Here is a 25,099-nt window from a genome sequence, read left to right on the forward strand (position 1 = left end):
TGCTGGGAAGAGAACAAGTATCATCACCATGGTGTGAGCAGGAATCGGGACCCAGGGGTCCTCCAGGTGATGCTGTTCTCCAGCTCCTATCATCCCTAATCATTGCCCATGCTGCATCTGGAGGCCCACAGGTTGCCCACCCCTGTTATAAAAGGTGTTTGAGGAATGGGATACGTGAATGAGGATGTAAAAATGTGAATGCAGTTGCATTTGAGATTAGAGTTATGGGTAGAGAAGGAGGTACTCTAAACACCTCTGTAACTTACTGTGGCTCTTTTAATATATTTCACATTCCTAGGTGCCACAATCAAGATTTTAGGTAAGCTAAAATTGGGGATGAGATCAAGAGCTCCTTTAGGTGCACCTTATGACTTATTCATTGGCATAATGAGTGTCTCCTCACTCCCAAGCAGCAGAGCACCATCCATCCCATGCCATAATAAAAGCAGGCTCGGACATTTTTCTTCAGCACCTGTTGTAGTTTGCTACAGGCCTGCTGTATTAGATGCGCAAAAATGGTTGGTTGGTTCTTCAGCTCCTGACTTAGAATTTAGCCCTGTCGTCGCATGGACTCAGGCTGCAACCCAGTGCACCCTCAGGAACAAAGCTTAATTGAATTTGGTGTGGCTTATTTCTCATTTCAGTATGCTTCCATTTGCACATACGCATTGTAACTCAGAAAGTCCCCAATTTAAATCTCATCTTAACCGTTATTCAGTGGCCCCAGACAAGCCATTGTTCTCTAATCCCATCTGCAATGCAGAGATAATACTGCCTTATAGTATAGTGCCATTGTAGGAATAAGGGTATAATACAGGTGAAGAGCTTTGCAGCTGAACCATATGGCATGAATGTAAAAATTAATTTCCCCAAGCCACTTTTTTAAAAAAGACGTAAGGATGTTTGCAGAAGAAAGATGTGTATCGGAAAAGAGACTTCAACAGACTTTGTCCCATTTTACTGCCAGCTCCTCAAATCTGTTTTAATTCTTGCCCATTAATTCTACAGCTTCCCCAGCTGCTGGTCTATAACAGTTTTTCAGCCGTGGCGAATGAAGTCATCACATACCAGAGCGTTCCTAAGTCTGCTTTGTCAAAACTCTGGTAGGGGAAGAGGCCGATTGTGCCTTGAGTACCACACACCAAAAGACCTGATGTGTAAATCGGCCCTCTTCCGCCTTCCAAGACCGTCCCTGAAGTAAAAAAAAAGAAAACATCCATTGGGATAGCAACATGCAGGAGAAACACAGGAAGTAGATTCCGCAGCAGTCTGGTAGGGTTGAAGATGAAAGAGGCTTCCTGAATCGCAAAAGAAACCCAGAAATCTGGAGGCAACTTGAAATCCACCACCACCCATTGCAGGAAGGTAGCATGTTTGTTGCTGCAATTCCATGTTGAATCGCAGGGAAGATGGGAAGCTCAACATCCTCCTGCCCTACAGCTTGCTTCTCTGACACACTTCCACAGAGCCTCCTACTGTCGAACAGGGAGGGGACAGACAGGGTCCTCGACAACATCACCTCGATGCTGTGCAAGTTTTCACTACCGAGAATGCGCCATGAATTTCAACCTGTGTAGCTGTCTTCTGTCTCTTGCCCACCCCTCACCCCTTCAGCAGCAATAATTCAGAGGACTTTTAAGCATTCTCCTCCGGAGACAGCTACCTTCCAGCAATCTCAATCATATATAATATATATATATATTACACATAATATATACAGTATCATTTTACAAAAGTGACTTGGGCAGGCAATCCTTCCTGCTTCCAACAAGCGTGCAGCCTTTTCTTCTTCCCCATTTTAAATCCCGGGCAGGGGAAAAGATTCTAAACGCTTCCCTGCTTCCAGTTTAAGGGGGAAAGTCTTGTGTTTAAAGAAGTGTCCAGTTGAGGATGTGGGCTTGTTAACCCTACTGTAACATCAGGCTCAGTAAAGGTACAGCCAAGTCAAAGGGACTCAATTCTCGTTCCCCGCCACAGGCATCTATTGTGGTTTGTAGGGATAGCCATCTTGATGTCTCAGCTGGGGCTGTGGGCAGGGCTGGGTTCAATGCTGTCGCTCACCAGGCACTCATTGGATTTTAGGCTGGCTAAAGACTTGGAACTAGGCAGGGAGGCCAGAGAGCCACAGAGGCCCAGCATTGATGGGGTCGGGTCCTTTCCTGCAGAGAAAAATAAGGAAACAAGGCTTCAGAGAGATGTTCCTACAGCAGGATCTTAAATTACCATGATTTATTTTTTTAAGGCAACGGAATTGGAATGGGGCTTCATCTGAAAAATGAAGACCATTCTAAATCAAATTTAAAAATGGCTGTCATCGTCCGTACCTGCTTCAATTTTTCTTGGGAAAATTTGTGTGTTTTTTTAATTGATACTTATTCAATGATCTACAGAAATATATACCCCTTTATATTTTTATAGTATACTGAGATAAACAGCTACTTAGTCTAAAAGTCAGAAGGAAGAAAATACAAGAAAATGAGAAATCTAAAGAGGGAGAAAGCAAGAGAAAAGAAAAAGAAAAAAACTAAAGAAAGATAAAAGGACTTTCTTCTGTCTGCAGCTGCATATGATACTTAATTCTTTAAGATCCAACCATTCTATCTTCCATAAACCAGTATTTTGTCAGTCTTCAAATCCAGATATTACAAGCTCATTTTCTCTTTCATGCAAAAACTCCATAAGAAGTTTCCGATCCCTTAACAAATGTTAGTAATGATTTTTCTCTAATTAAACATGCTAGCTTAGCCGTCTCAGCAAAGCTCAATAATTTTATCAGCCATTCAAATGGCAATTCAACAGCCCGTGGTTTCCAATCTTAGGGTAGGGGAGATGTGCAACTTGAGAAATAGGAGGTACACATCATTATCTTCCCACCCAAAAGAATTTAGTGTGTGTTTGTAAGAAGCTGGTGTAGCACAGTGGTGAGGATCCCCCATGATGCATTGCAACCTCACATAGTTCTTTCAGAGGGAGGGAACTGTGTACACTGACTTCCTCTCTCTGGAGGTTAGTTGGTTCTGTCCTGGGAGATATGAAACGGCAGCACAAAGAGAGTGCCTCCGAGCCTGTGCAAACAAGCCCCTTCCTTTGCCAGAACCCGCATGATGAATTTGGAAGGAAAAGAACCAACAGGGAAGCTTCCAGGCCAGCTTCCTGGTACTTGTTTCCAGATCAAGCAGTGATTTTTTTCAAATCTGTGCGAAAAAACTTACCCAGTGGCCCCCAAGGTTCTCCTTCATGCTTCCCTTCGCCCATCCTTTGGGAATCCGAGCTCAGGCTGATCTCTGCTGACAGCTGGTCTGTGCTCATGAAGCTGTGCCTGATGGGAAGAGAGAACGAGAAAGCAGGGTGGGGTCACCTACATCAATAGACCTAGGAACTTTCAGCCCCTTTCACCTCCAGATCTCTTCCTACACACGCTCTTACCTTCTGTACATTTTGGCTTCGGAGCGACTCTCGTTGCCATTCAGAGTCCCCAAAGAGGGCCACTGGTTCACCAAGGGTGCTGCCATTTCCTTGGATAGTTGGGTGAACTGGCTGTTATCCGATGGGATCAGGCCCGTCCTGGGGGCAGAGCGGGAGGAGGGAAGTCTGGTCAAGGAGGAGGGAATGCAACCTGTCAGCTCGAGGCAAAAGAACTAGGGCGCATTGCCGTGTTTGTCCTCCTGCCTAATTCAGTGCAGGCCAAGGGCGATCTGACTTGTTCCCTTCTATAATTCCCTTGGTCCGCTGGTGTATATTAAATGTACATACAAAGCAGTTATGTATTCCCAGGATTCCTTAACGGCTAAGGCTTCGCTGCGTTATGCAATCCTGAGTAGGCGCTTGCAAGCATAAAGGGGGGTCTTGCGGGATCAGATCTAGTCCACTAATTTTTGTAAGAATCCCAGCACCAGAAATAAGGCAGATGTGTCCATGGGCAGTACCACTGTCTGCCTCCCCCTGCAGTAAAACGTCCTAGCTCATAATCTTCAGTGGAAATGAAATTCTAGTTCTGATTTCTTGATGTGAATCTAGTCATTTCAGATGTTCTTTAATTCTATCCACAAAGGGGACATAGGGACACCTGTACAGCTCTCATCCCACGTTGAAAGGGAAGACCTAAAAGGATATTGTAAGCATTTTTCACTGAATGTACTTGCTGACATCGCCCTTCAGAGCCTTCTGCTCAGCTAAAGCGGGATGCAGTAAATGTGGATGTCCACATATAAAAGTTCAAGAATAATTGAAGAGGGCTAATGTGTCTTTCGATAGCATTATTGTTCGGGATTAGGATATTCAGCATCACAAACCCAGAATATTTTTAGTTACTCAGATACGGACTTAAGAAGTAAGGAGGTCTAGCCACTGTTTTCTGCAAGAGAAATATTTCCCCATCTAAAACGTTTCCCCAAGCCACCCTACCATTTTTAAAATTGAACCAGAAAATGAAATTGAAATGTCTGATCTCAAAGGGACAAAATGTTTTCCCATCATGTTGATTTATTTCCAGTTAGGGGAAAAGGGAAATCTCTACCCCAACTCAACTCCAGCTCAACATTTCAGGAGCCGACATTCCAAATTATGCAAGATTCTGAAGATTAATTCCAGATCCAGTTGCAAAATAGATGCTCTGAACGCAGATAAGTTCAAACAGTGGGATATTTGCTAAAAAGTAATGTGAGAAATCATGATTTCTTATTTGTTGTTTGGAATCCTTTTAAAATGACAGATATCCACTGACCCTATGATGAGTTCCAACAGGCCTTCCTCCAACATGGGGCAAAATGGTAGGTTCTGTGGGCACAAGCCGCCCATCTATGGTGGGAAATTGAAGGGGAGGGGATGAAGAGTGGGGCAGGAAGCTGCAGAGATGCATTCCCTTTTAGTGTGGGCCTGGCTGGGGGCACCGGAACCCAGTGCGGGGGCAGGACAGTGCAAAAGTTGGATCTACTTACAGCTGTTCCTGCAGCTCCAAGATGACACCCTCCAGCTCCCGTTTCTCTAACTGGTTCTGCACCTTTACCTCCTCCAGCCTCAATTGCAGGCGTTTGTTCTCGGCCTCTAGGTCCTTCAGCTGTGACTCTCTCAGCCGAACCAGCTCCTCCAGATAACCCTTAGACACAAAGTGTGTGGAGCAGAAGATAAGTGGATGACTTACGAAAGAGAAAGGTTAGCCTGGTGAAGAAAACTGCCCTGTAAAAATTCACTGTATAAGCAAGAGCAAAGGTGTGGTTATGTACTAGACCAGGGTTTCCCAAACTTGGGTCTCCAGCTGTTTTTGGACTACAACTCCCATCATCCCTAGCTAGTGGGACCAGTGGTCAGGGACGATGGGAATTGTAGTCCAAAAACACCTGGAGGCCCAAGTTGGGCTCTATCTAGCTGGTACTGCTAGATGGAGATAGCCTGGTCACAATTATCCAGGATCGGATATCATGTTTAGATGACTATAATGGGAATTTAATAGCCCATTCTTCCGACCAAAGGTTCCCAGAATGGATTACAACAAATTGAAACAACAGTAAAAGCAGCATAAAGCCCCATTGTCCTCAGCCTGAACTGTTAAGTATCTAGGATGGCAGAAATGGTTGTGCAACAATATCTGAATGCCACAGGTTCCCCACCCCTGGGTTAAGAGCATCAAACTGGAAGTGGGAAGACCCGGGTTCAAATTTGTGCCAATGAGCCATCCCTGACTGCCCCCCAACCCCAATGCAAATACTATATGCAGAGGAAGGATTTGCCTCAGGACCAATGGATGGGATGAGATGATTTGATTTCCTTTCCATATCTGCTCTATTCCTGCTCATTTTCACCCCCCTGAGCTGATACTATTTGCATTTTTAAAATCTGCCAGCAAAGATGCATTTAATGCCATTGCAGTTTGGTTCTCCGAATCATGCGCAGCACTTGAGGTCCAAGTACCTTTTGTGCATAGACAATGCGGAACTTCTGCTCCATCTTCCGCCATTTGTTGTACCAGCTGTCTTCGGCCGTCACTAGCGGTAAGTAGGGGTGGTCAGGGGAACTGTCTTCACTTGTACTGCTCTCCAAGCTGCGTCGGTCCTCCTCGTCACTTAGGTAATCATAGCTGCTTACAAAGATTAAGATGCCAGTTGCATTGAAAGGAACTGAAGTAGGAAGCATATTTGCTTGTTTAATGGTCAGACAGAGCTGTTCTATTTGAATGGTTTGGGGAATCCCCCTGCCCAAAAAATCCTGTCTCATATGATGCCAGGTGTGGGGTTGGTGGCCAAAGCAGTGTTGCAAGCCTAATAGGGAGGCCTGGCAGCCCGAATTGGGGCTTCAGGCTGGAGGTTTTCCACCGCTGCTAGTAAAAGACACCTTTCCAGACTGCCCAGGGCTGGCCCAAAACATTTTGCTGCCGGAGGTAAAGGATATGACGGCACCTCCCTCTCCCACCCCATTCCATGTATGAAAGCTGACAAGACTGGAAGTTGAATGTTACTTTAATGCTAGCAATGGGTTAGTGTCCTTTACCACCCCTAGCTGGCTTAGGGGTACAGGGCAGGTTGTGGGACAAACACAGCTCTGTCTACTCCCTGCTCCTCAGCACCTGCTGCCTGAGGTGGTTGCCACACTCTGCCCAATGTTAGGGCTAGTCCTGCAGCCGTAGCAGCATGAAATAGTAAACTCTTGAAGCAGGATAAAGTGGGTTGTATCACTCTGCAGGTACGCAATACCATTTTTGAATGCTCCTCCACATTAAAAACAAACCAAAAATGTCCGGGGGGGGGGGGACTAGCACAGTTCCCTCTCTTATTCTGCTAGTTTTCTATTTGTGAAGAGGGTTTTTTTGTTTTATGTTGGGGAAACATTCAAAAGTGGCGTTCCCCAACATGCAGTCCAGAGCGATTTAATTAATTCTGCCACCTCCGAATTCTACCACAACATTCTCACTACACTATCCTGTAACGTGTAAACTCAGGATCATTCTGAATCACCCTCACTTTTGACACATGTCTGTTTTTATGGCCCACCTTATTTTTCTGTTTGTAAGATGCTTTAAACATATTGGTCGCATTGCGTTTTATTGGCAACAAGCTGAAAACTACCCAAATGCTGAATCCTTTGTTCAGAACAACATGTTCAAGGAACCCTCTAACGTCATCTTTCTTGGCCCTGAACTTCACACTCAAAGGCTGTCTGCAGAAGCAGTAGCCCTTACCTCTGGGTAAACTTCAGGTATGGAGTGTAGTCAATAACCACAGGCGTTTTGCCATCCATAATTTCCCCTTTCAAGCAGAAACTGCAAAACATGATCACAACAGGAAGGAATGCAAAGGAAAGCAAGTTATCAAAAGCTATCTCAACACACCTGTCCTTTAGAAGACTCAGATGGTTTAGGATTGAATAACAATTTTCATATCGTGTACGTACAACTAAGTGGAACCTTGAAAACTAACAACTTTGCGGCACCTTAAGGACTAAAAAGTGTTGCATTTCTTTCATGACTGCTGTTATGTACTGAAGTTCTCACCCTGGGCCAGCAGGGGGATACTGTAGATAGATATGCAAATAAGGGATCGAAAGTGAGGTTCAGTGATTGGATAGTTTTAGAAAGTTGCTACAGTTACGTTGTACTGGAGCTCTATATAAGCAGGCTGACTGAACCCTTCAGTTCAGTTCTGTCCTGGCCTGTGAATAAACAAGAGCTGTTTGGAGAATCACTGTGTCGTCTGATATGTTCACCCACAACTTAACACAAATCTTAACACAAACTTAACACAAATCTTCATGAGAAGGCTGTGGCTCAAGATGGCTGCATAACTTTAAGCTACTCTTTAAGGCCTTTTTTCTCCCTCTCTCTTTTTTTTTACTAAACAACAGCAACCTTTGAACACATTGAGACTTCAAATGCATTGTGCTCCCAAAGGGATGCAACCTCATACCAACAGAAGACTGTGGGAAGCTTCTAAACATAGTTATTAGCCCAATCTAGGTCTGAAATCTGAACTGTCAATTGAAATTGACATGACAGGAAGCAGTCAATTGAAATTGACATGACAGGAAGACGAAATTTATGAGCAGGCGGTTCAGAAGGCAGCAAGCTTTCTCACCAATTCAGATGAATGAGGAATACTTTTGCGGATGATTTGAAAGAAGCCTTGTCCCTGATTAATCAAACTCTAAATGATATTCATGCCCAAATGCAAGAGGTTGCCAAAACAGCCGATAAGCATGGACATGGAGGAAACTGGGCATGGAGGAAAAGGAAAATGGGGGGCACTGGGCTAATATTTGGTGCAAGGAACCCACAAATTGGTGGAAGATCCCGCAGCGTTTATATTACAGTGGTTTGAAGATCTCAGGACAGATTAGGAGCTCTCCTCAGGTGACTTTGAGCACATCTACAGAACCACCAAAATGGCAGGAATGCCAGAGGCCTCATAGTGAGAAATGCTATTGCTGTTGTGTAAAAGAAAAAGTGCACCTAGCTTTGCACAACCTGTGTATGATCAAGTATCAAGGCATGCCAGTTTGGTGTAAACCAGGGGGGAAAGCACAGCAAGGAGGCTGAGTAACAAGATTGTTCAACATAGTATGACTTCTACCAATGTTGAGTAATAAATTAAAATGCTGTTTCTAAATGTTGAGAGATTGGATGTGGCAACCAATAGAGCAAGAGCTGCTGCTCTTCGGAAAGCTTACAAACCGGATGTCGAATTTCTGCAGGAAACACACCAGAGAAAGCAGAACACAGAAATGTTATAAAGCAGAAACTGCTGGGCAAATACTGTAATCCAATGCCTACATTTCTTCTAAAACTAGAAGACTGGCAATAATATTAGCTAAGAGTCACCGGCTGGTAGAGACTGATATATGCAGTGATCTGAGAGGCTGTTACGTGTCTGTTAAAGAGGCACTAGAGGGCAAAGCAGATTTATGATGCAATCGCTTTTCCAGCTCGGTTTGGGCAAATGATTCATAAATGTAACTTAGCGCACTTATTAAAAGGCAAGAGCAAAAGTGAGAGCAAATGGCTTGGGCTCAGTTCTTTGGTTTTTGTTTAATCTGAGCAGAGGTACGAGGCGGGAGTGCCTTCTATCTCGTTTGCTTCATTTTTGTAGTAGAAACCATGGCCAAAGTTATATGAAGTAATCTTAAAGCAGAGGGCTTTATAGAGAGCAAGAAGAATATATATGTTATTAACGTGTTCACGGATGGTGTTTTACTGATGCTTAACAACCCAAAGGAAGCCTTTCCTGAAATTCAGGGAACGTTGCTTATCTTCATGGAGGCAGCTGGCTTGGAAGTAGACTACTCTGAGTCCTCAGTGCCATGCGGGGAGACACCCCTCTAGAGGAACAATTACTGCTGCAGGTGCAATTTGGATTGCGATTGCAACCTCATAGCATCACACATTTGGGAATAACAATTCCCCAAAGGTTTATGTCGGCTGAAGAAGCAGAATGCTGAGATGCTTCTCAAGGACTGTAGGAAAGACATGGATTGTTGGCGAAAACTTGATCTCGCTCAGCTAGTCAGGACAGCCACAATTATTCAAGAAGGACACTGACAAACTGGAACGTGTCCAGAGGAGGGCAACCAAAATGGTCAAAGGCCTGGAAACGATGCCTTATGAGGAACGGCTAAGGGAGCTGGGCATGTTTAGCCTGGAGAAGAGGAGGTTGAGGGGGGATATGATAGCCATGTTCAAATATATAAAAGGATGTCACATAGAGGAGAGAGAAAGGTTGTTTTCTGCTGCTCCAGAGAAGCAGACACGGAGCAATGGATCCAAACTACAAGAAAGAAGATTCCACCTAAGAATTAGGAAGAACTTCCTGACAGTAAGAGCTGTTCGACAGTGGAATTTGCTGCCAAGGAGTGTGGTGGAGTCTCCTTCTTTGGAGGTCTTTAAGCAGAGGCTTGACAACCATATGTCAGGAGTGCTCTGATGGTGTTTCCTGCTTGGCAGGGGGTTGGACTCGATGGCCCTTGTGGTCTCTTCCAACTCTATGATTCTATGATTCTATGACTCTCCTCCCCAAGGCTTATTTTCCTCTTCCAATTTGCCTAGAAAAAGGAATGACTGGGAAATGGCAAACATACATTTATTAACACTGGTAAGTGATCTAGATTTACTTTTTCCAGATCTTGAGAAGATGAAGGGTTGGGAGTACGGAGCCTGCACCTTTATTATGAAACCTGACCAATCAGGCAGTTAATACCTCAAATAAAAGTTGACCCTGAACTGGATTGGGTCTCAATAGAGCTTGGGAATAATTATAAATATGATTGAGCCCTACAGTTCAGAAGATTGCTTCTGAACATGTGAGGTAAAGGTAAAGGGACCCCTGACCATTAGGTCCAGTCGTGACCGACTCTGGGGTCGCGGCGCTCATCTCGCTTTATTGGCTGAGGGAGATGGTGTACAGCTTCTGGGTCATGTGGCCAGCATGACTAAGCTGCTTCTGGCGATTCAGAGCAGCGCACGGAAACGCCGTTTACCTTCCCACCGGAGCGGTACCTATTTATCTACTTGCACTTTGACGTGCTTTTGAACTGCTAGGTTGGCAGGAGCAGGGACCGAGCAACTGGAGCTCACCCCGTCGCGGGGATTCGAACCGCTGACCTTCTGATCGGCAGGTCCTAGGCTCTGTGGTTTAACCCACAGCGCCACCTGCATCCCTTTTTTCTGAACGTACAGAGTACCAATTCTCCCTCCACAAGAGACAAAGCCCTAGCTGGGGGGGAGTGACACAAGAAACCGTGGGAACTATGTGCCAGAAACATAGCAGAAGATAAGTCAGCATTCCTTAGTGCATATGCCCCCCCCCCAATAGATATAACAATGTAAGAAATATCTCTTAAAGCAATAGCACTTTAGGGCGAATGATCTGGAGAAGAAGAGGGTGCGCACATACCTGAAGTCTATGGCACTTAGCCCTATCAGCATCCCTGTGAGAACGGTTGATTCCTCTCTCAGCATGATTGCCCCGTCATCATAAAATCTCCTGTAGGGAGTACAATTGCTGTGAGGAAATGGGCAAATTCTCCAATACAGATCATTTATCTAATTCATAACATTTATATACTGCTTGATTGAAAAAAGAAAACACACCAAAGCAGTTTACAGAAAAAAGGCCTTAATCTATAAGTGAGGTCTTATTTTATGAATTAAATTAACGAGCCTTGCATCTCTCTTCTTTATTTGAAAAGGGACTATCAATTTGTGTGTGTGTTTTAGGAGGTTGGAGAAGGGTGTATAGATACAGATAACATTATAATCGCCTCTCCCAGGAGGCTGAGTATATTGGACTTTGTTTTAAGGTCTTGAAAGTGCAATTGTAGGGCTTCAAAAATCTACAAAGCAGAGTTGGCAGGGCAGCAAAGGGAAATAATGTGAGCACGTGAGAAGGAATGCCTTATACCCCAAATGCACTTTGATACAAGCCCCAGAGATGCCCACCTGGTGGTTCTGGTGTCCCGAAGGGCTGTGGTGATGTACTCGGACATGCGCTTCTCCATCAGTGCCACTCGGATCCATGCCCGGCCCTAAAATAGAAAGTTTGTTAAAATTGGCGGAACTGCAGCTGATTTGCACGGCTGTTTTTAATATATTAGGTTGTATTCAGGTAAGTTCTACTCAGACCCATCGAAATTCATGAACCTGAGTTAGTCGTGTCCATTAACTCTGCCCAAGAGGTAGTACTGAATGCCACACATTGTGACCAACTCAAGTAAACTTAACAAAAATTACCTGAATGGGGCCTATAGTTGGTTCAACATGGATCCACATTGTGACATCAAGACGGCTTTGGGGGGAAATCTTAGACAGTCAGGTTACCATTAACCAAATTCAAACAATGCTGCTTCATAATAAATGGGTTGTGAGGAGTCTTTGTGTGCTTCCATTACTGGTTTGGGGAGGGCTGGATCCTTAAGTTAATCACAATCCATATCTACATACAGTGGTACCTCGGGTTAAGAACTTAATTCAAGAACTTCCCCCTTGGAAGCAGGAGAAGAGGGGGGAGGCTTTGGATTGTATATCCCTGCAGGAGTGAGTGAGGAAGTTAAAATACCACAGTTCCGAACCTAGAAACGGGCTGCCAGTAAAATCGACGTGCTTTGGAAGGTTCATTGACAGCGAATAGAACGTTCGGTGACAGCTAGCATAAGAGAGATACATTGTTTCCATTGTCTTCGTCTGCACTTAAAAAGGAGTAAAGTTACGGAAAATTGAAACAATCTTACTGAACTTTATTAAAAAAGGAGGAAAGTAACTGAAAATTGAAACTAATTTTGGATTATTGAAACTGTGTTTAAAAGGGAACATACTGACTGATACAAATACAACTCGCTTTCCCCTAGTGGAAGCTTTTGAAATTGGTTACTTGATAGGAGCTGGGCTAGGGGATTTTCCAGCTGCAAGATAAGAAAGTGTGAGACTTTGGATTTGACCTTGAATCTTTTAAGTGTTATGGCAAACGGAAAGGAAAAAACAGGCGGGATGTCGACAGAGGAGGCCTTAGTGGCTGCATTATTGAAAATAAATGATTCGCTGGAACAACTCCACAAGAAAATAGATGCGAGAAATGTGAAACTGGATGCTGCAAATATTGAAATTGACTCAACAGTAGAAAGCTTAAACAACTTGGGACAAAAGGTGAATACTAATTCAGAAACCATTCCGAAACTGACACAGGAATCTACTTCGATATGGCAAACTGCAGATGAAGTCAGGGGAAAAACCCTTGCTGCTGAATCTAAAATAATACAACTGGAGAGGAGAGTCCCATCCATACAAAGACAACCTGACGAACATAAGTTGACATTCGTTATGATTGAACTTAAAGAAGAACGGATGAATTTGAGGACCAGAGCCCTATCTGAATTGGAAAAGGAAAGCTTGACAGAGTTTCAGGAGGCGATACTAACATTGGTTAAGAAAGAGAGGTATTTGGGGGTTGACATGACTGCCAAAAATGTGAATCTGCTTAAGGATAACCGTGAAGGATGCTGGATTGAAGAGAAGGGGGATTTGGAAATATGGACAAATCAGAAGTTGTCACTGTTGGGCCGAGTTATTGTGGTAGGGATGAGGGCTGCTGTGTTGTTGGGGATGTTGCTTTTGTTTCAAACACTGCAAGCTTTGTATGGGATGGAGGGTTTCAGGAGGTGGCAGAGGGATGCTCCTAGAGTTGTCTGGCAGGGCAGGAAGCCTCGAGTAAAACTTAAGATATTGATGGATGCCAAAGAAGGAGGAGGACCTGCCCTGCCAGACCTTTAAATTTTGCTGTGAACCATCTGCTTTTTGCTGGTTGAGAGAATGGTTGTTTTTTGAAAACATTGAAACGTTGGATAATGGCAGATGAAATTGATGGACTATATGGAATTGGCGGAAATGACTGGCAAGATCCGAGACCAGGGTGAAGAGTCGGTGGAAGAAGAATGGAAAAAGTTTAAAGACCATTTAGAGAGATATTGTAAAATTAAGGAATGTTAGAAAAATGTTGGAATGAAATTATATGGCTTTAGCAGAAATGTCATAAGGAATTAGGTATAAATAGATTAATAGAATAGTTAAGGAAAAGTATGGCAAGAATGTGTAAAGATAATTATAGAACAGAAAACAGAGTAAGATGGAAAGGAATTGCTGAAACAAATAATAGAAGTGGAATGCAAAAAGGGAGGTGGGAGGAGGTCGCTGGAAATAAGTGAATGAAATATAAGATATTGAAAATGTTTGAGGTGATTTTAAACTGTTTTTGCTTGTTTTTATTTGTTTTTTTAGTTTATGTAGCGTTTTTGTATTGTATTTGCATTTTTTTCTTTTTTTCTTTTTTTTCTTCTTTTGTTTGTGTTGGAAATGTTAAAAAAGTAACAAATATCATTTTTTTAAAAAAGGACTTAATTCATTCTGGAGGTTTGTTCTTAACCTGAAACTGTTCTTAACCTGAAGCACCACTTTAGGTAATGGGGCCTCCTGTTACCGCTCCGCTGCTGCTGCAGGATTTCTGTTCTCATCTTGAAGCAAAGTTCTTAACCCAAGGTAATATTTCTGGGTTAGTGGAGTCTGTAAACTGAAGCGTATGTGACCTGAAGCGTATGTAACCCGAGGTACCACTGTATATATCCTAACAATATCCTGTCATTTATTCATTTTTACAAAAAAAAAACCCCAAACCCTATGCTTTGAGGAGTTTCTCCCTAAAACAGTTTTGATCCAAATTGGGGAGGAAAAGCACACACCATCTAGCAGCATTTTAATGTGTGAACACAGCCTTTGTCTCTTCCCTCTCTAAGACTGCCATCTTAAGCTTCCTTGCACAGGAGTCAATCCTACTGAAATCAATGGGGCTCACTTCTAGGTAAACATGGACTGAATGGACAGGATTAGACTGCGTTCCAAAATGTTTCACTTTGACTTTCCATCATTAGCACCATAGTGGTCAAGGATGCTTGGTTCAGACCAAAAGGCGTAAGCATGAGAACACACACCATCTGATAATAACATCCATCATAACCAAATATTTCATTGCCAGCCTTAATGGTTGCTCTTTCATATTCTCTAGGTCAGTAAATCATAAACTCTATGCTATGTGTGCAATAAATAAAATAAATAAAGGCTGCTGTGGGCTGCAAGGACCCACCCACAGTCAAGGCTTATGCATCATTGCATCACTTGCATTATTTATCGACTGCTCTGGCCTTGTTTCCTTCCAATCAGCCTTGACTGCACTCAGATCGCTCTGCTAACTCTGCATCACTGTGAAGGGATAATTCAATCGCTGCCATCGTAGAGACTCCCGAATTGTCCATTCTCAGAGGAGGCTGCCCATTAGGCACCTCTGGTTGAATCACTGCTCTGGGTGCATCGCTTTCCAGTCATATCAAGATCAGTGATTCATAAAAAAGATGGTTGAGTCCCACTCCGGTTTGGCAATTCTTGCCTCACTGCTTGTAAGAAAAGTGTGCCACCAATTTTAATTTAGAAAAGAAAAGTGCTTCAGCTGTCAGAAGTTTGTGACCCACTGTTCTACACATTCTACATGAAATAGATGAATTAAATTTGATAGGGTTGAGCTCTGTATATATGCAGGCAATATTGTTCTAATAAATTCTGATCCAGATAAGTCGATACTGGATGTGATAAAAAATGATGAATGATTTTTAAGGTAGCATATTACAAGATTAATGTTAATAAAACAAAATTGTTATCCTTTCTTTTCTCCTGAAGTAAGCTGCTTAATATCAAATCTCAAACTAATCTGGTATTCATGAAAAACAACAGCAGCTTAATATGAGGGAATTGTATTTACTAAGCATAGAATTTGCGTCTCACAAATCACTTAGCCCAACACCCCCTCTCTGTTAATGTAGTAGATCCTAATAAATTTACTTTTGAGAAGCTGGGGAAAAAACTGCTTAGGGGGAATTGGTAAAATTGCTTTAATGGTAAGGTGTGGATGTGACACAATGATCAAAAGGAATATACATTGACAGTTTACAAAATATTAATGATTCAAAACAGAATATGAAGAAATGACAGCTTCTAATCAACACATGTATATCTGTGTTGAACCAAAAGTCCTGGAAGCTCTTTCTGTCAAGGAAGTTGCAGAGTAAACAAGTCTGAAGAGTCTGAAACATTTTGAAGAGTTTTGGATCTTGAAAGGGAATGGTGTAACTGGTTGTAAACTGCTGTTGCAAATCAAATAACTATCAATTTATACACCTCTGTAAACTGATTAAGTACGTTTCCGAGCACAATTCAAAGTGTTGGTGCTGACCTTTAAAGCCCTAAATGGCCTCAGCCCAGTATACCTGAAGGAGCGCTCCACCCCCATTGTTCTGAGGTCCAGCTTTGAGGGCCTTCTCGCGGTTCCCTCACTGCGAGATGGGAGGTTACAAGGAACCGGGCAGAGAGCCTTCTTGGTGGTGGTGCCCTCCCTGTGGAACGCCCTCCCGTCAGATGTCAAGGAAATAAACAACTATCAGACTTTTAGAAGACATCTAAAGGCAGCCCTGTTTAGGGAACTTTTTAATGTCTGATGTTTTATTGTGCTTTTAATTCTGTTGGGAGCCGCCAACAGAAAAATTATTATTATTGGCTGGGGAAAATAATTATTATTATTATTATTATTATTATTATTATTATTATTAATGAAGCTATTTTCCCTTCCTTTTTAGTGGTGTATCTCTGTCCTGAGGTAGTCATCCTAGAATTGTGAAATGGAAATAAGTTGCTAATGTGTTTTTTTGTTTGTTTGTTTTTTGTAGGAGCATGGCAATAACCATTTTGGAAAAGGGATTCTCTTTCTGCATTATTTCAGTGGTTCCCCGTGAGCATTCAGCAGCACAGCTGCAAGGGAAGGGTGAGCAACAGGGCTTGCCTCAGTCAATGAGGGCTTCTGACCTTGGCTCTAGAGGTGCTGATGTTCTCCATGTTCTCAATGCTACTGACGCAGTTATTTGGGACTTTGCTACAGGCCAGTCGGATGTAATCCCAGAAGCCACGTTGCCCATCGGAGCTGAACCAGCTGACAGGACCTGAGGAAGAGGCAGGGAAGACAGGATGTAAACAATAGAACTACTGCCTATCTATCACCCACCTGCTCTGGAAAAAATTCTGGTAGCACTAGCCAAACAACCAAATAATATAATCCAAGGGCATAAAAACCTTGCTCAATCTTCCTTCTCAAGCCTTTCTTTTGCATCAGCTCAGGGATAAGGAATATATGGGCATTCAGATGTTGCTGGACTACAGTTCCCATCATCCCCTATGCTGGGTGGGGCAGACAGGAATTGGAGTCCACCACCATCTGGAGGGGGATGCGGGTGGCGCTGTGGGTTAAACCACAGAGCCTCGGACTTGCTGATCAGAAGGTCGGCAGTTCGAATCCCCACGACGGGGTGAGCTCCTGTTGTTCAGTCCCAGCTCCTGCCAACCTAGCAGTTCGAAAGCACGTCAAAGTGCAAGTAGATAAATAGGTACCGCTCTGGTGGGAGGGTAAACAGTGTTTCCATGCACTGCTCTGGTTCGCCAGAAGTGGCTTAGTCCTGCTGGCCACATGACCCGGAAGCTGTATGCCTGCTCCCTAGGCCAGTAAAGCAAGATGAGCGCCCAGAGTCGGTCATGACTGGACCTAATGGTCAGGGGTCCCTTTACCTTTACCATCTGGAGGAGCACAGGTCTTCCACCCCTTCTCTGAATGCTAGACCTAGAGGCAGGCATGCTTGGTGAGGCTCTGCCATACACTTTGGAACTCCAGACTGCGAACTTTTACAGTATCAGATGTCTGCCTGGGGGAATGGTTCTGGTAAACACAATGGTTAAGAACACAAGCGATGAACTGGGAGGAGGAAATCTAACTAAACTTTCAGCTTAGCCATTGAAGTCACTGCTTGGCCTTTGACAAGCCACTATCTCTGGCTCTCAGGCTCAGTCCTTCCGTGTGGAACAAGGGGATAATAGTACAGGCACACATCACAGGCTTGCGGTAAGAACTGCAAAAGCTAGGCCAGAAGCAAGTGCACTTGGTCAGCCAGCCAGGGTTTGGAGAAAATACTAGGATTAATGAAAAGGATTTCCCCACACTTGTTGCACGATAGCCAGGAAATGCACTTATCCGGGCCAGACTAGATGAAGTGCTGCTCATGCAGTTGACAATCCCATGAATGGCTCCTAAAGAGTGAATTGGGGGTGGGGATCCTGATCCGGTCTCCTGCACCATGTTTTGCACCGGGGAAGGAGATCCGGTTGGAGTGAATGGGAGCTGCCTCCCCTCCCGAGGCAAAGAACAGGCATAGAGTGTCCAGATTAGGGCTGCAGTGGAGGGCAGGGAATGGGTGAAAGTCTCTCAGCCTTCATACCAGGGTCCCCATAAGGAGTGGCCCACTGCATCTGCAGTTTACTTTGTGAAAGCCATTTATGCAATTTGCTAATTGTGTGCACGGTATCACTTCCAACTTAGCCCTCAGTCAAACCTGCAATGCTGTCGTCTCCCTGCACCGTGACACACGATGCAATATTTGCTCAACCCCCATATACATTGCATAGCAGGTGTTGGGGGGGGGGGGAAGGACTTCTGGCCTCCAGAAGCTGCTGAACTACAACTCCCATCAGCCTCAGCAAATATGGCCAATGGCTGGGGATGGTGGGAGCTGGAGTTCTGCAACAACTCTCTCGGAGGGCCAAAGGTCCCCCACACCTGTGTAGCAATAGTGCTGAAAATGAGGACAATAAAACTAAGAATGACAGAGAGGGAGGGAGGGAGAGAAATCACCCATCAGTGCAAACCGTACCATGATCCCCCTTGAAGCGATGGCTGAGGATGTGTTCTAGAATAGCAGCGAAGTTCACAAACTCCTCTGATGAGTCATCAATGGGTTCGATGGTATATTTCTCCAGCAATGTTTTCACGGAGAATCTACAGTGGGAGTCCAAGAAAGCAAAACAAAACACCATAACCAGGTTTGAGCATGAAGTGTATGGGGAGAAAGAGGAACCCAGCTTTTAAGGAGGGCTTTTCCTCTCCCCAGTTTATTCTTGACCAGACCCCGACAAATGGTTCCTCTCATTCTTTCCAAAGCATGAGTACGAAGTGGTCTCCTCTTCCTTCCTCTTCCCCAGAATAGAAAGAGCCTTTGATAGATTTCATTCAAACCAGAAATTGCTATCAGAATGCTGGGTCTCGGCTCTGGGAAATGTGAAGTGGCTTCCAGACATAAGCAGAGTGCCTTCATTTCCTTATTGAACATATACAGTCTGCCCCTCCCAAACATCTGGGATAGCAGCCAGCTCTCTCTGATCACAAGGTATGGCTTTCAGGAAAGTCAAAGCCCCAGCTCTCTTTTGTTTCTCTCTTCAATTCACCACTGATCATATCAGTGACAATATAGTCTCTTCTCTATTTGCACAGCACCAAGGCCATTGTTCTTAAACTCTCTCCCTTCAGGGAGCCCTTTACATATTGGCTGGCCTGCTAAAGGATCTCAAGAGCATCGGCCACAGAATCCCTCCTCCTTGCTGCCACAGAGGAAAGTGGGACATGCTGGGTTGCATTCATTGTGGCCCCCATTTGTCCATTTTCATCACCCTGATATGAACATTATGTCAGCACAAGGTCCTTCTGCAGCAGAATGTTCTTCCCCTCTGCTCCTTCATTGAACAGTCCTGTTTTGCTTTAAATCCAGCAACATTGAATGAGATCTCCTTATCCACGACCAAATGGTAGCTGCATATGCCTAGGTCTACCTAGGTGGCTGTGTGTCCTACCTTACAGAGAACAGTCCTCTGTTTTGAAGATCCTCTTATGTAAAGGGCTCCCAGCCTAAGTCCAGTTTAAAGGAGGAGGAGGTGGCGGCAGAACGAGGGCTTTGAAGCTGCCTATCAGCAAAGACCCCCACCTAGACAGCAGACCTATCAGAAACTTAGATCACCTGGACAGTCTTCCCCACTATGGTGAGAGGCATTGCATTTCTATTTAAAGTGCAGGAATGATTTATAAATTTGCACATATACATATAAATTAACCTATGCAAATCTTATGCAAATCAGCACCATCTCCCATCCTCTGCTGCCTCTTTACCCCCTGCTCCCCCACAACCACACCGGCCCTCTCTGCAAAAAAATAGAGGCGATTTTGGAAAGCAATGAATCCAAAGCCCTGTGCAACTGTTTTGTTTTCCTTCCTGCTCTATCTCTTTCTAACTCAGTGCTGATTTTCCCCCCCCCCCTGCAGGCAGGTTCGCATGGATCGTACTCCTGACGCCCACACTGCCAGCTGGCCCTGGGGCTGTTTGAAGCTAAGGTTTGACAGCAAAAGGCAAATGGATGGAAGGAGAAGGGGTTTTAGATGCAGTCGCTGATATCCAACTCTGAGATGGATCCTATGCTGTTCAAGGATTGTCAGTTAAGACCTCAACGATGTAGATGCCATGCTGACTTGTTGTGTGCTCGTGATCGCAGGCCAATAGGACTATGGGGTGAATCAGCACAAGGCTCAGAGGGCTGGCTAGCAAGCGGCAGACTTTGGGGTCTCAAATTTCAGCAGCACCCTTTGTGACACCAAAGTTTGGTGCCTCCTGCCTCTCGCCTTCCATTCTACATCATAATTATGGCGCCCCCAAGGTTCCATACCCAATGCAACCAGTTGCACTCCCCTCTGTAGAGGAGTATCCTTCAGTGTATTCTTATCCCTACCATCTACTCTCCTGGGTTTCTGGGTTCTTTTTCATGCAAGATTTATGGCAGTACACACAGTGAATAGCATACCCTCCAACATTTCTCTGATGAAAATAGGGATGTCCTATTCAACAACACAATTTTATTAGTTATACCCTGCCCATCTGCCCCAGCCATCCTGAGTGGTTTCCAACATATATAAAAACATAATAAAGCATTAAACATTTTAAAAAACTTTCCTATACAGATGTCTTCTAAAGGTTGTATAGTTACTTATCTCCTTGGCTCAGGGGTTGCATAACTCTATACCCTCCAACATTTCTCCACTGAAAATACGGCAACAGTTATTCATTCTTACTGAAAACAATGGCATGTGACTTAGGCCCCATCCGCACTATACATTTAATGCAGTAATATACCACTTTAAACAGTCAAGGCTTCCCCCCAACGAATCCTGGGAACTGTAGTTTGTTAAAGGTGCTGAGACTTGTTAGGAGACCCCTTTTCCCCTCACAGAGCTACAGTTCCCAAGAGTAGCCCAACAGGCAATTCCTCTTCCCTGAGAACTTGGGGAACTGTAGCTCTGTGAGGGGAAAAGGGGTCTCCTAAAAATTCTCACCTTCCTTTAACAGGCCACAGTTCCCATGATTCTTTGGGGGTGAAGACATGCTTAAAGTGGTCTGATACTGTTTTAAATATATAGTGCAGACAGGAACTGAGTAAAAATTAATTTTTGTTGGTTTGTGCCCAGAGACTACATTTCTGGCAGTTGCTGGTGATGAATCCATCATGCACGGAGTGAACAAGTCCCTTTAAAACAAATTGCTGCAATTTTTTCAGGGAAAAGGCAAACCAGAAGCTGGTCCACTAGGATATGGGAGGCAATATTGATGGAGAAACCTAAATAAATTCAAGGTTCTCCAGGTGCCTTTCCTCTGAAGTGCACTTTCGACCCTGGTTTTCCTGCACAGCATTCTTAAAATGGAATATAGGTCTCACACAAAACAAAAACAAACAGTTAAGGGTGCAATCCTGTGCACACTTACCTGGGAGTAAGCCCCACCAAACAAAATGGGATCTACTTCAAGGAAACTTGCATAGGATTGCATTGTAGATGTCATTTTCACTGGAAAATAGGAAGCTGCCTTATGACAAATCAGACAACTGGGTTATCTAACTCAGTACTGTCAGCACTGACTGACAGCTACTCTTCAGGGTTTCAGGTGGGCCTTTATCCCACCACCATCTGGAGATGCTGGGGACTGAGTTTAGGGATCTTCTGCACGCAGGGCAGATGCTCTGCCACTGAGCTCTAGCTCTTCCTGTTTACTTCTGTTGTACTGTGTAACACTCACCTATGCTGGTAAAGTTTGCATCACACAGGAAAATGCAGACCCACAAAGGCATGTAAAAAACTGGACCCACCATCAAACAAATATGTAAAAAAGTGTTTAGTATATATATTTAAGGGACGCGGGTGGCGCTGTGGGTAAAACCTCAGCACCTAGGGCTTGCCGATTGCATGGTCGGCGGTTCGAATCCCCGCGGCGGGGTGAGCTCCCGTCTTTCGGTCCCAGCTCCTGCCCACCTAGCAGTTCGAAAGCACCCCTAAGTGCAAGTAGATAAATAGGTACCGCTTTATAGCGGGAAGGTAAACGGCGTTTCCGTGTGCTGTGCTGGTGCCGGCTCGCCAGAGCAGCTTCGTCACGCTGGCCACGTGACCCGGAAGTGTCTCCGGCCCCCGGCCTCTTAAGTGAGATGGGCGCACAACCCTAGAGTCGGACACGACTGGCCCATACGGGCAGGGGTACCTTTATATCTATTTAAATATCTTAATCTCCTTTTTCTTTCCAATTTTTGCATCTTTTTGCAGCTTTGTTATGTTTTGGAATAATAGTACTGTAATTAAAAATTGAGAATTTTTGAATCTTCTTCATCAATATCATCTCCTCTCTGTTCTTTCTCTGCTTCATTCATTAGGCACTTTATAAATTAACCATACAAGCCATGGCTAATGTAAATAAATAAATAAAAACTTCCTTTTGCTTGCTTTGTGTGCCAAGTTCAGCCAAAGTCCATACAATTACTTGCATTTTTAGAAAGTGTGTGAATATTTTTTTCTTTCATGATACTGTAAGTATTAAGCACCCATAGTTTTATTCTCTCTCACTGCAACCCCATGAGCCATCTTCTTCCTTGATCAATTCAGCTTCCCTTTCCCATACGTTTTCCAGTTCTGCTGTATGTTTCTTTTGGAAAGGGCAATTAGACTAGGGGACCAATTTTAATTAAAATTTCCAACCAGTCCTTGAAAAGATGTTGGGCAAGACGGAGAAGCAGAACTTCCTTCATTGAGGGATACAAATAGCACAGTAACCCATTGTTCCCGGCCCTATCGTTGGATATACAATACATGATGCTAGTGCCAATAAACCAAATTCTGACCAATTTTCAAGCAGTAATACTCCGCATTTACTCTTACTTCTCTGCCAAAAGCTCTCCCCAAGTTCATGGTGAGGCCCAGCCTTCACTTCAGTTACATATCTCAGCCTACTACAATAGGCCTATTAACTCTTCCCCTTCCTTTTCTTTCCCCCACATTTTTTTTTTTAATTCTTGGCAAAACTAGAATGACAAAAAGCCTGCCCTTCCACCTAAAATAGGGCCACCTTCTCCTAGCTTCATCAGTGCTTGTCTGAGTGTGAGACACAGGGTGGGCAACCGGCAGTCCTGGTACAACAACAGGCTGATGTCTCTGCACCAACCTGGTGCTCACCAGATGTTTTAGACCACAGCTCCCATCAACTCCCAGCCAGCACAGCTGTAGTACAAAAACCTCCTGGGAGGCACCAGGTTGGCAAAAGCTTCCCTGCACCTGGCTCAATGCCTTTTGTTGGGAAAAGGCCGTTGCTAAGGCAGCCACCTCCTGTATTCCACCCTCCCTCCCCCCACTTCTGCTGCTCATAAGATGCTCCACAGTGACGTCACTTCCCACTTCTCATATCTCCCCAACCAGGGTGCCTGCATTCATCTTTGCACACCACAGAGCTCTTTCTTTTCCTTCAGGAAGAGAGGAAGTTAAGTAGGAAGAGTGTCCTGCCCCAACGCCTTCTCTGCCCTACTTCTTTTCTCTTTGTGGCATTCCCATCACCATCACCTCCCCTCACCCTGAAGGACAACAACGTGCAGAGGGGCTGCAGGCGGCAACCTCTCGCTCTTTCCCCTCCTGCCTCCCAGAATTTTCCATCTTCATTTGGTTCTCTGAGCAGCACTTCCAAGCACCAGCCAGCGAGTTGCCTACTGGGTGTAGGTCCCATAGAGATACATAGCTAGCGACTGAGGAAGATTCTTCCCCTAGTGTGGGAGAACCTCCTACATGGCCAGATTCCCCCATCATCCCCATGAAGGACACATTTCTGAAACCAGGCCTACCCTACCAAACGGAACAAACACCCCAACGTTCACTCCTCATCTTTCCTTGTTGACAAATTGATTCTGGAAACACAACAGACCCTCTTCTTCCGATTCCTCCATTGCCTTTGGCCTGTGTGCCTGTCCATTTCTTCCTATTAGCTTCCCTCGTTCCCCTCATTCCTCACCCACCCTTGAATTTCACAACCCCTGGTTTCTTTTTCTTCCTTGCATTATCTTTCCCCTTTATTTTTTTTAAAAAATAAGCTCCCCCCACCTCCCCAAGGATATTGCTGTCCTCTGTTGCCACACTGCCTGCCTGAAGCTGTACTGATCATCTTAAGCACCATTTCCAGACGGGCTAACAATTCTGTTAGACATAAGATGCCAATAATAGGAGGTTTCCTTTCTGTTGTTGTTGGGAAGCCATCCACCTTCACGGAACAGTTCCACCTCATCCCCTCGCCTAGCCTCCTTGCCATCCTCTCTCCATCTTAGGGGACGCAGGATGGTCTTTCCACCTCCACCCTCGGGCGGGGGGGTTTCCTCGCCAGCCTTCCCTGGCAACCCAAGGCTCTCTTTACCTGCAGACGGTGATCAGGTTTTTCCTCTCCACGGCGATGTTCCTGGAAGAGGCTTTCTTCGAAGACAGCCCTAGCGCCATGGTCGACTGGAGGCAGTTCGGTTCCATCCAGGGGAGAGACGCTCTGGGTCCTCCGGGTGGCGCCCCCTCCTCTTCCTCCTCCTCCCCCTCCTCCCCACCCCCTCCCCTCCCCCTGCCTCTCCTCCCTGCCCTCCCCCAGAAGACGAGGCGTTGGGTCAGCCTTCTCCAGGATCGGATAGCACGGAAGTATCGGCCGCCTCTCTCTCGTCCTAAAATTAGCTCCAGCCCCCTGCTTGGAGGGCGAGAGCGAACAGCGAAAGATGGGAGGATGGCCGGGAGGAGCTCTCCTTGGTCCTGATGGAAAACAGGCGCCTCCTCCTCCCGATGGGAAGCCAGCCCCTCTCGCCAATGACGTGATGGGCGGATGAGAGGGAAAGGGGAGCAGCCGGGAAGGAAGGAAGGAAGGAAGACAGCGTCGGAGGAGAGGAGGACCTCATGTCGCCTGGAACAGGGAGGGGAAAATCTGCCTTAGATGCAGCTCACTCTCTCCCCTACTCACTGTTTCCAGCACGGTGCGTTATGCAGACGCAGCTCATCCATTCCTTACAACAGCCCTGCGAGGTTGGCTTTTAAAAAGAGAAAAAAGGCCCTGTCAGAACGGAACACAAGGACCCTGATCCCCACCCCACGGTGTTTTGATGCCTGAGGCAAATGTGTGTGTACACACATACATTCACACACACATATAGAATCATATACAGTGGTACCTCGGGTTAAGTACTTAATTCATTCCGGAAGTCCGTTCTTAACCTGAAACTGTTCTTAACCTGAAGCACCGCTTTAGCTAATAGGGCCTCCTGCTGCTGCCATGCTGCCAGAGCACGATTTCTGTTCTAATCCTGAAGCAAAGTTCTTAACCTGAGGTACTATTTCTGGGTTAG

General features: G+C 44.9%; 1 protein-coding gene across 2 annotated transcripts; it reads right to left on the bottom strand.

Moving 5' to 3' along the window:
• Window positions 1–955: 955 nt before the first annotated feature.
• On the bottom strand, window positions 956–24,300 carry RUNDC3A (RUN domain containing 3A). 2 transcript variants are annotated; one of them, XM_080978635.1, is made up of 11 exons: window positions 24,139–24,300; window positions 18,262–18,386; window positions 16,373–16,506; window positions 11,420–11,505; window positions 10,875–10,964; window positions 7,172–7,252; window positions 5,908–6,073; window positions 4,938–5,095; window positions 3,427–3,564; window positions 3,213–3,319; window positions 956–2,159 (listed from the first exon to the last, which is right to left on the bottom strand). In XM_080978635.1, exons 1-11 carry the CDS (start codon window positions 24,243–24,245, stop codon window positions 2,017–2,019), a joined length of 1,335 nt encoding a protein of 444 aa, XP_080834761.1. In that variant the 5' UTR covers window positions 24,246–24,300; the 3' UTR covers window positions 956–2,016. The 2 variants fall into 2 exon arrangements, with proteins under 2 accessions (XP_080834761.1, XP_080834760.1); XM_080978634.1 differs by having other exon boundaries at window positions 3,427–3,591.
• Window positions 24,301–25,099: the final 799 nt, after the last annotated feature.

This window comes from Podarcis pityusensis (assembly GCF_964106645.2).
Source record: "Podarcis pityusensis genome assembly, chromosome: 13".
Lineage (NCBI taxonomy): Eukaryota > Metazoa > Chordata > Lepidosauria > Squamata > Lacertidae > Podarcis > Podarcis pityusensis.